The sequence below is a fragment of the Paralichthys olivaceus genome, chromosome 17 (genome assembly GCF_024713975.1).
Source record: "Paralichthys olivaceus isolate ysfri-2021 chromosome 17, ASM2471397v2, whole genome shotgun sequence".
In the NCBI taxonomy this organism is placed as follows: Eukaryota; Metazoa; Chordata; class Actinopteri; order Pleuronectiformes; family Paralichthyidae; genus Paralichthys; species Paralichthys olivaceus.
This window is the reverse complement of record NC_091109.1, coordinates 4,561,712-4,571,675: the sequence shown is the minus strand read 5'-3', so window position 1 is coordinate 4,571,675 and position 9,964 is coordinate 4,561,712. Positions and strand designations below refer to the sequence as shown.

General features: G+C 44.6%; 2 protein-coding genes across 2 annotated transcripts; both read right to left on the bottom strand.

The window, feature by feature from the left end:
- Positions 1-1,444: 1,444 nt before the first annotated feature.
- Positions 1,445-5,765, bottom strand: LOC109629631 (uncharacterized). Its single transcript, XM_020087398.2, has 5 exons — positions 5,562-5,765; positions 5,294-5,325; positions 4,633-4,800; positions 3,500-3,591; positions 1,445-2,723 (listed from the first exon to the last, which is right to left on the bottom strand). The coding sequence occupies exons 1-5, from the start codon at positions 5,626-5,628 to the stop codon at positions 2,477-2,479; spliced, it is 606 nt and encodes a 201-aa protein (XP_019942957.1). The 5' UTR covers positions 5,629-5,765; the 3' UTR covers positions 1,445-2,476.
- Positions 5,766-7,587: 1,822 nt separating this feature from the next.
- On the bottom strand, positions 7,588-9,135 carry rrs1 (ribosome biogenesis regulator 1 homolog). The gene has a single exon (XM_020087574.2). It carries the CDS (start codon positions 9,068-9,070, stop codon positions 7,988-7,990), a length of 1,083 nt encoding a protein of 360 aa, XP_019943133.2. The 5' UTR covers positions 9,071-9,135; the 3' UTR covers positions 7,588-7,987.
- Between the last annotated feature and the right edge of the window lie 829 nt (positions 9,136-9,964).

Genomic DNA, 9,964 nt, shown 5'->3' with positions numbered 1-9,964 from the left:
TTCTAGTGACTTATTGATGTGCAGACAGGTACCTGTTGTGCACAGACTTAGATTTACAAATCTGTTACTGTGAGAAACGTTTAAATTATAACATATTCCATCTCTTTAATTTGAATATAATGTAAAAACGTGACATCCTTTCCTTATACATCTCCTGTCATCGTGTTAATGGACGTCATAATGTATGTTTATATTTGTGTTTACCTTGTCCACCGAGGACATGAAACACTCTGCAGAACCAAATCTATCTCCTCTGCCTTCTTCCTCTGAGCAATCACACATAAGCAAACGCACACACACACACACACACTTTTATCCTTTGTGTATGCTAGACAGCAGATGGCAGCCCATTATAAGGCTGACAGAACAGTCATCTGGCAGGCACCCTGTTCCCCCCCACCCCCAAGTCCCCCAGAAGACAACCCGGCACAGAACAGAACAGCAGGGATAGGACACTTTTAGGCGGGAGAGTTCCACAGACCTGGGACTGTGTGTGTGTGTTAGTGTGTGTCAGTGTGTGTGTGTTAAAATTGGACCCTGGCCTTTCCGCCCCTATATAGGTCACTGTTTCCACTTGTGTGTGTCAGCGCGGTGTGAGGTGAAGTCAGGCTCCCGTTTGACTGAGGGCTCGCTGCATTTCAGAGTAAAAGTATGAGGCCTAATCTGAATTTGAATGAATCCCTGTCAGGCGCAGATAACCGATTTCTAATCCCCATGTGAAATGAGGAGCCAGCAGCGATCAGATAAGAGATGTGTCTCTTTTGGTTCACGTCTGATTCCTGCACATCTCGTAACAGAAGATTACATTAAGGAAAACCTGTTAGTCTGGTTTGGGCAAGGTCTTCTCAGATTATGTCGTCCTGAGATAAGATGTAACAGTAACAGTCTCTCTATTCTTCTCCTCATGAATCTCAGTTTGCTCCGGGGACCAGTGGAGCTGTCTTTTCTTGTGCTGGTAACATTTACACCCTTCCCTGCCTCCAAACACTGGCCCCAGAATGACTGCCTCCTACAGCCTTTCTTACAAAGGATTATATCAAACAGTGGGGGAGGAAGAAGAGGAGGAGGAAGGAGGAGTGTGTTTCCCTGCAGAGGTCAAGGCCAAGGTGAGGATTAGGCTCTGTGTTTGTGTCCTCTGCGGGGATGTAATCTACAGCCTACCCTATAGAGACACTGTTAGGGGGGGGGAGGCACCGCAGAAGAAGAAGACGACTACGCGTGACTTCTGAGAGCTGCCTTGGCGTTGCTGGGGCAACCAGCACAATCGGTGAGGTTTTCAGCGGGCCTCAATTACACTTCCTCTCGCTTGAGAGAGTTCGCTCTCTGCAGTGCTGTTAAATAGAAGGGAGGCCCCGAGTGTTCAAAAAGGAAAATGAGCAGGAGTTGAGGTATGAGGTCATATACTGAGGCATGTTCCACTGGAATAAAAAGATGTGAGCCGGTGAAGGGTTTGTTGGTTTTATAACTATAATAATAATATTACACAGCCATATACACAGACTCACATTCACAGATGAAGGGAAGAAACACAAATGGTGAAACAGACGATTGTATCCCTGATGACATCACCGATTTCCACCAAGTGTTATCTTACTTTCCTTCACTACACTTAACGCTGCAGTGCCCGTTCTAAACCTGCCTGTTGGTTTTGGCCTGTGGTGATGAAGGTTGCAGCTTTTCTTTCTGAAACTGTAAAAGTGACCTGCAGGAAGTGAGCAAGTAAAGACCAGATCAGTCTGCAGAACCCGGAGCCTCCGCTGCTGCACAAAGAGCTGCTCACCAGTTCATTCAAAGTTTGGTGAAGCTTGACTCAAGCAGAGAATGACTTGTCAGCATTGTCATGAACACGAAATGTCACTCATAAGCACTGGTCGCCCGTTTATTCAAATTGTAATACTATTGAATGTATTGTCCAAACCAAACCAAATAACATTGCACTTCCTCTGACATTTACAAATACTCAAACCAAGTATGAGGCTGATGAGATAAAAGGTTTTCGAGATATGCGTTTCACATCCAGACAGAGATTTGTGGAATTATTAGATTAAATAGATAACTGCTGTCACTGTGATTAAATATATTGAATCATATCTTAGTTTAGTATAATTGTATATATTATTTTATGTAGCATATACCTGGCTTTTGAACTTGTCATGCTGAATAACAAGGTAGAAAACAGCAGCTGCTCAGCTCACTGCACTTCTAGTCCCGCCCTCATCAGTGACGTCACAGCCGGCACTGTCCATCAGATGTAATTGACGAAACACTATTGTGACGTCACTAACTGGTGTGTGTGTGTGTGTGTGTGTGTGTGTCATAGAGAGGAGTATTGTCTTGTTTCTTGCAGTCAACAAGCCTTTGCTCAGATCAGGATGTCCAGGACCCGTCCTCCACATCTCAGAGGTGTCTCCGCTCTCACCGAGACCCTGCAGCAGCCCCACCACAGTGAACCACCCGGCATAAAGAGAAGGGCCTCCTAGTCGCCCTCGAAGGCCCCATTGGTGGCTCCCTGGCATTCACTCTTTTTCCGGCACTTGGACAGAATCCTGTGGAGCAGGCCCGGGGATCTGTGTGTCTGAGGCTGCTGGGAGGCCACAGGCTGAGGCGACGAGATCTGCAGGGGCCTGAGTACCGGGAAGGGGTCCTCGCTCTCGCCCTGGCCCCTATCCAGTGCCATCCCACCTCCTCTGCTCCCCCGCCTGAGCGACTGCAGGATGTGTCCACTGGGGGACAAAGAGGAAATAACAAACACAAAGGCCCTGTTTATTCCTCATGACCCAAATTCCACCGCTAGTAGACAAGACAGGCACAGGGCTGTACAGAGGGTTCTGTGTAGTGTGTGTATGTGTGTGTGTGTGTTTGTGTATGCTTGTGTGACTGTGTGTGTTTAAGTGTGTAAGCAAAGATTAGTGGCAGGCTGTCAAATATGAACACCACCTACACTCACACAAACGGCGAGATAGTCACAGCGCCCTATCAAACAGCTTCTCTAGCAGCTATAACCGACGAACAGCTTTGAAATTTCAAATAAAAAATATTAAATATTTGTCTTGAGGAAAAAATTATTATAAAAATATGTGTTCTGTCATATTTTTATTTCCTTTTCGGTGAATGACTACAAAGCCTTTCCTTTCCCCCACTTTTATTTGGCCTTAATTTGATGCAGTGAGAGGGGAACAACTGGTGTGTGTGTGTGTGTGTGTGTGTGTGTGTGTGTGTGTGTGTGTGTGTGTGTGTGTGTGTGTGTGTGTGTGTGTGTGTGTGTGTTTGGGGGTTTAGTAATCAGTGTGCTTTGTCAACTAATGAGGGACGAGAGGGGCCACCTGTTCAGGGGCGCTGGGCGGAGAGCAATGGGATGGGACTCTGTGATGGGGGATGTGGTGAGCAGCTGCTGGGTTGTGTGTGTGTGTGTGTGTGTGTGTGTATACATGCACCTATTGAGGGGTGACATGTGTATTTGCTGTTACGGCTGCTGTGTGAGTTTAAACCTTACACTTACTTTCCATATCTGCTGCGTCCTCCACCTGAGTCGTTGTCCCATGCCGAGCTCCTCAGAGACAAACTCCTCTGCAGGCCTCTGGGAGGAAGATTCTACCGAGAGTGAAAACAAAGCGTTTGAGTTCAGACTGTTTCACTGATGTGCTAAAATAACCTGCACGCTGCTTTTTATATCTTCCTTTATCTGCCCTCAGTTTGTTCACCTGAAATCACATTAAACAGCTCAAACTCTAGATTCTATTTTTGCTTCAATTTATTTCTTTATTTAGATTTTTGTGGAACAATGACTTTAAATGTATTTGTAACACTTGATCCTTCGTTTGAACGTGTCTGATATAAAGAATAAAATGATGCCAATGCCCACAACAACTATTTTGAAAGAAAAAAAAAGTTTTCACATCACTATATATGGATATAGTATTTTATTTATGCATTATACAGGTAGGATTATATTCATATTGTGTTACTATATATAAGCAAATACATACAGGACCACATAAACACAATCATCAGTCAGCTGTGTTGAATCCTCTCCCTCCTGCAGTGCACTGATGCTTCACTAGAGGGCAGTTATCAGATGTTGTTGATAATAACTGAGGTGATTTGGTCTCAGAAAATCAAATATCAAATATAATAAAAACTTGTGGGATAAGAAATTAGTCAAGTTCTCCTATTGAGCTCCTGGACAGTTATTTCTCTGTAGCTTGTGACTTTTTTATTTCCATTGTGGTGTTTTCAAATCTGATCCAAACTGACTGATCTAACTCCAAACACACTGGATCCTTCTCTTCCCACATTGTAACTCAACTGTGTGTTTTACTGGAACCTAAATGCCTCTTTGTCTTCAGACCTCTGGTTTGTTATGCAGCGTTTTTGGAAGAAATGTTGGTGATATCACTCTGACATCATTGGGGATATGTATGTTCTTTTTAAAAATGTCTGAATATGCAACAATAACAGTTAAAGCCTGGGGGGGGGGGGGGGGGGGGGGGGGGGGGGGGGGGGGGGCGTGGGTATCATGAAATGAAGAATTTAAATAACACAGCAAAACTGCAGAGACAAAAAGTGAGCATCATCTCAGTCCTGCTGCATTGCTGAGCACATTTAGGCAGAAAGAAAAAAAACAGAACCAACCTGGCTCAGCTCCATCACACAGGAGGCGGGGAAGTAGCCCTGCTGGCCATCCTGCCTCCACCCAAACCACCTCCCCTCCTCATGCTTGGACAGCACCAGGATTACGTCACCTGGGCACAGCTCCAGCTCTTCTGGCCAGTGGGGCCTGTAGCTGTGCACCACCACCATCTAATGGACAAGAGGGGACACTAGGCGTTTTTACTCTACCACAAATTGCATTCATTCATTTTTCAAATCATTCAGATCAGGTGTTTGTTGCACTGCTGTTTGGTTGCAGCTGTTGTCAGAGTCCGAGTGCACTTGGCAGTCGACAGGTCGCACTCAGTGAATGGAGAGGATTAAGTGTGAAGACTCGGAGATTAACGAGCTGTGCAGTGAAATAGAAACCCTAAATCTGGGTCTACTCTTCATTATGTGTTCCGCCTAAATACAGCTCCGGGAATTAGACAAATGAGACACATAATGGAGCTGCAGGAAATTGACTTTACATAACTTCAATGTCAAACTCATATCAATCAGTATGGGACAGATGCAACACATGGGGTTTAGGAAATTTTGTTTTGGATTTCTGGGATTAAAAAGTGGATGTGATTAACAACATGCAGCCAAAGACTGAAGCTCTCTATCAGTGAATGGATGTTTGTGTGAATGGTTAACTTGCCTTCTCAGCCTCTGCCCTGTATCGACACCTCCCTGTGAATCAGCAGGAAAAAAAAAAGCTTATTTCATCAATTGCCATGTCTGCAAGTGCACATCTGATCCTCTTCACATGAATGCATGCACATGTCTGTCCCTGCAGCTCTGCGCTTCACACAGACAAAACAGATTTACATCAGTTTTCATTCACCTGACATTGAAACGCCTCCTTCCTCTCACTGCAAATAATGTCATGCTGCGCCACGCTTCACTGCAGATGTGATTCCACTCACCTTGTGGAGCAAGGACGGTGGTGAAGACCTCAAAGTGCTCATGGCTGTGCATGTAGATGTGCTGCATCTCGGCAGATCTGCAACTTGCACACTGGCCGAGGCTCCTGCGCTCACTCTCTCTGAGCACTACCTTAAAATAAATGCAGCTGACTAATCCACTGCAGCGCTGACTGGAGCTGGACACAAGCAACAACACATCCTCCCTGGAAGGCAACACACACACACACACACACACACACACACACACACACACACACACACACACAAGCATGCACAAGAGTGGACAGACACACACTCAAGAAAATCTAAGTTCAGAGCAGAAAAGTGTAAGATTATGAAACAGACCTGGGTTTTAATGTGAAATATCTGCAGAAACAGATCTGTTATCAACATTTTGTTGAGCTGCATGTGGGAATCAAGGCGGCCTTCATCCCCGAGCTCATGCTTGACCACCTCATCTTCATCCCTATTGTTGTTTGACCATCTGGCCACATGCGAGATAAGTTCGGAGGCCGCCGCCACTGTCCGTCTGACGTGGATGAGAACTCATAATTTCCCCCTCATCAACAGAGCCTGATTGATTTGGGTTTATTGACTGTGGCCCATTTTCCATGGGCCTGGGTGAGCAGGGACAAAGATGAATGGTGGCTGTGTGTGGGGGGGTGCAGGGTGACGGATTGTTCAACAGATGGTGATTGAAGCACCCCCCACCCCACCATCACCACCACCTTGGCTGTGAGCTGCGATTAAAGAGCATCCATCAATAACATGAGAGATCAGCGACACACATGGTCATTTCTGAGCTCTGGCTGGACAACAATCATTTTAGAGTTTGAATCCTTTGAGTGTTTTCAGGGCGGGTGCAATATTCACCTCAGTTATTCTGCATTATTATTCTGGGTCTCACACAATATGTCCTGGTTTGTTACTGTCCTGCAGCTGCTGTAGCACGTTGGCCCAAGAAAAATGTCCCCGTGAGGACAATAACGTATATTTGATATGATTTATGATCTACGTATAAAATGTGCATGAATTACAAGCTGTTACCAGGGATCAGGTTGAAGCAGGGCCGCGGATTAGCAGCTCAACAAGTTTGTTAGCCCAGCGTCTGAAAGAGGAGCACTTGTAAATGGATGAGGCCACTAATTCACCTCATTATCTCAGTCACACAAACAAACAACCACACGGCTCTAAAAAAAACTTGAACGAAATCAAAAAGACCAAACACTATTAGTTATAGAGTAATATTGTAGAAATATGCATCTCAAATATGTTATTCAGAGTTTTCCAGGGATTTCAGACGCCCACAGTTTCACTGAAGGTCCAGATTCTTACGATCGGCCACACGTCTCTCAGCTCCCAGTTCAGCATTCTGCCTTTCGGTCTAGACACCGAGGCCAAAGCAAAGCCTTTACATAAGCAGAACCACAGCTAAGCCGCTTAGAAAAACCGATCTGATGTTTACTTCTAGGAAGAAAAAACTGACCCTGAGTTCAAGCATTTATCTGTTTGGACAGTTTAGTTCAGTTAATATGAAGAATGTATTAAAAACACATCGTGGACCATAATGATAAAGTTCAACCTGTTGCTTAAACAACTTGATTAACAGTAAATATAACGATTTAAAGGCAGGGTTTCACATTATGATGCAATAAGAATGTGTAATTTTCTCTGGGCTTCAATGCAACAAAATCACTTAGAACAGCTGCATTGATTTTATTTTGTGTTGAAGTTGTGTTACACTGAGGCAAACTGTAGTTTTCTGGTTTGTGCTTTACAACAACGACCTGCAACAATTTAGATGATAAACGTAAATGTATAAATTAATTTATGTATAAATGTTCCATGTTGAATTATTAATATTCACTTGTATTTGTATAGGGTTGAATTGCAATGTAAACATGATCCTTTTTATTACCTTTTCTATATATTTTTACTTCATTGCTGTGATTAAATCTTGTTGTTTTGTGTCACACATGTGTTGATCATCAAACTATATTGCACAATAAAAAAAAAGCAATACCCATTTAAATTTCTGCACTCTACAGAAACATTTATTTTAAAAAAGCAGGTGTATAATTATATATTTTAACATTTGACATCTACAAATTGCTCATTCTGACCAACTTACAACCTCAAAGTGAAAGATGACGACTCTATAAAACAAATAGAAGTTTGGCAAGTTGAGAAAACGGACTGAAACAATTATACACTGCTAAAAAAGGAATAAATCCTGGATTCGTGAAATCAATCATGTAATTTTTATTTACACTGAAGCTTTTTTTCCCCATTTATATGAGGTGGAAGAGCCACATACATCCTGCAGTCACATCATCACCCTCCTCTTCATCATCAGTCATTTGAATGTTGCATCATGGGTGTTTTGATGTCAAGGCACAGCCAGGAGAGACAGGAGGTGAGAGTCCTCAACGCTTCCCAGGTTTACCTCTCTTCTTCCCTCCACCTCCTCCACCAAATTTACCTCCTCCACCACCTTTACCTCCTCCACCAACTTTACCTCCTCCACCACCTTTACCTCCCTTTCCTTTCCCACCCTTCCCTGACATGTTCCCCTTGCGTCCCTTCTTCCCTGCTCCCTTCCTGCTCTTGGCGGCCTCCTCTCTGTCCTCCTCCCTCATCTGCTTGTTCACGGCCTTGGTGATGTCCAGCTGCGGCCTCTTGGTGCCCAGGACCTTCAGGAGGTCCAGCTGCTTCTGCCTCTCGCCGGAGAAGTCGCCGATGAGGGGCTCGAACTTCCTCCTCTTGCCGGTGTTCCTCGGCGCCTTTTCCTTGGGCAGCCGGTCCTGGAACTGGCCCACGGAGGCCGTGGAGGTCCTGGCCACGCTCACGGCTCGGGACAGCTCGTCTTTGGACTGCTGGGCTTTGGGGGTCAGACCCACGCCGGGCACTTTGACGCTCTGCGTCCTGGCGATGTTCCTCAGCCGGTTGAGCTCGTTCTTGGCCACGCGCTCCTTCTTGGCTTTGACGCGCTTGGCGAACTGGTCCTCGTTGGGGTCCGCGGTCTGCGGCACCTCGATCAGCCACTCCTTGGTGTCATCGTTGGCCCTCTTGTGGCCCCAGCGCCTCCTCCAATCCTTGGCATTCTCGTCCCACACCAGGTTGGTCTTCTTCTTCTTCTGAATCCCTTTCAGCTTGGCGAACTGCTCCCACTTGGTCGGGGGTCTGGGCTTCGGGGGCGGCTTCTCTCGCGGCAGCGGGGTTACCGGCGCCGGTAACTTGGCCACGATCGCCTCCTCCACCCGCTCCGTGGGCTGCTTCCAGAGCTCGTTGATGAGGAGCTGCGTGTTGTCGCGGGCCAAAGACCCCAGGAAGTCGTCTCTCCTCTGGCCCCTGAAGTCCCGGGACTCGATGCGGTTCTTGTCGCAGGCCAACAGGTTCCCGACGTCGAACTCGAGCTCCAGCTCCTTGTGGACGGTGATGCTCCGCAGCTTCTCCGCCTCGTCCCGCTCCGCTTGGGCCAGCAGCTCCTCCGCGCTGCACGCTGCCATGTTGGTCGGATGCTGTGGAGCAAACGCGACACACGTGTGGAAACAGAAAAACACCACAGACTTCTTCCGGGTCAGAGTTCATCCCGGAGCTGGACTTCCGCCGGTGGCCACAAGAGGGCGACATCGTTCCGTTTCTGTGTGCACCGTGAGATAGAAGCATAGATTTAAAAAACATGTAAGTAACTAATGAGAGTGGATTTAATCTAATAACAACATATACAATTAATAAAAGAATACCTAAAAAACTGCTAACTTATATAAAAGGGCTGTTTACAGTCAGTGAAAGCATGTTTTTAGTGTGCTGCATAGATTAAATGTATTATTATCATTATCATTAGATATTATTATTATATATAATTAGTAGTAGTTGTAGTAGTAGTAGAATTACTCTTGTTATTATTTTTATTATTAGTAGTAGTATTACTGTTGCTATTATTATTATTAGTATTAGTAGTAGTAGTAGTGATAGTAATAGTATTTTTATTATAATTATTATATATGCAGACATCTAAGCCATGTATGTAACATGAGTGTTACACTCATGTGGTTATTCCACAAACTACTTCACTTTCCTTATAGAATGCGTTTAAAATTATTATTTTCATTTACATGTTTTATCCATTGTCTCCTGCATTAACTTCTAAGTGCACTTTGTATTTTCTGCTTTTTATGTCTGTGAAACACATAAACCAGTTTCTTAAAATGTGCTTAATAATAATATGAATGCATGTAACAATATTAATAACAATAATTGTAATTATTGTTATTATTTTACATTGAAAAGTATGTGTACCCCACAAGTGTGGACATAATCCAAGAAATAACATATGAAATGAAGACAAGAATAAATACATTATAGAAAAAACAAATTTACATTGGAAAATATGCATTGGT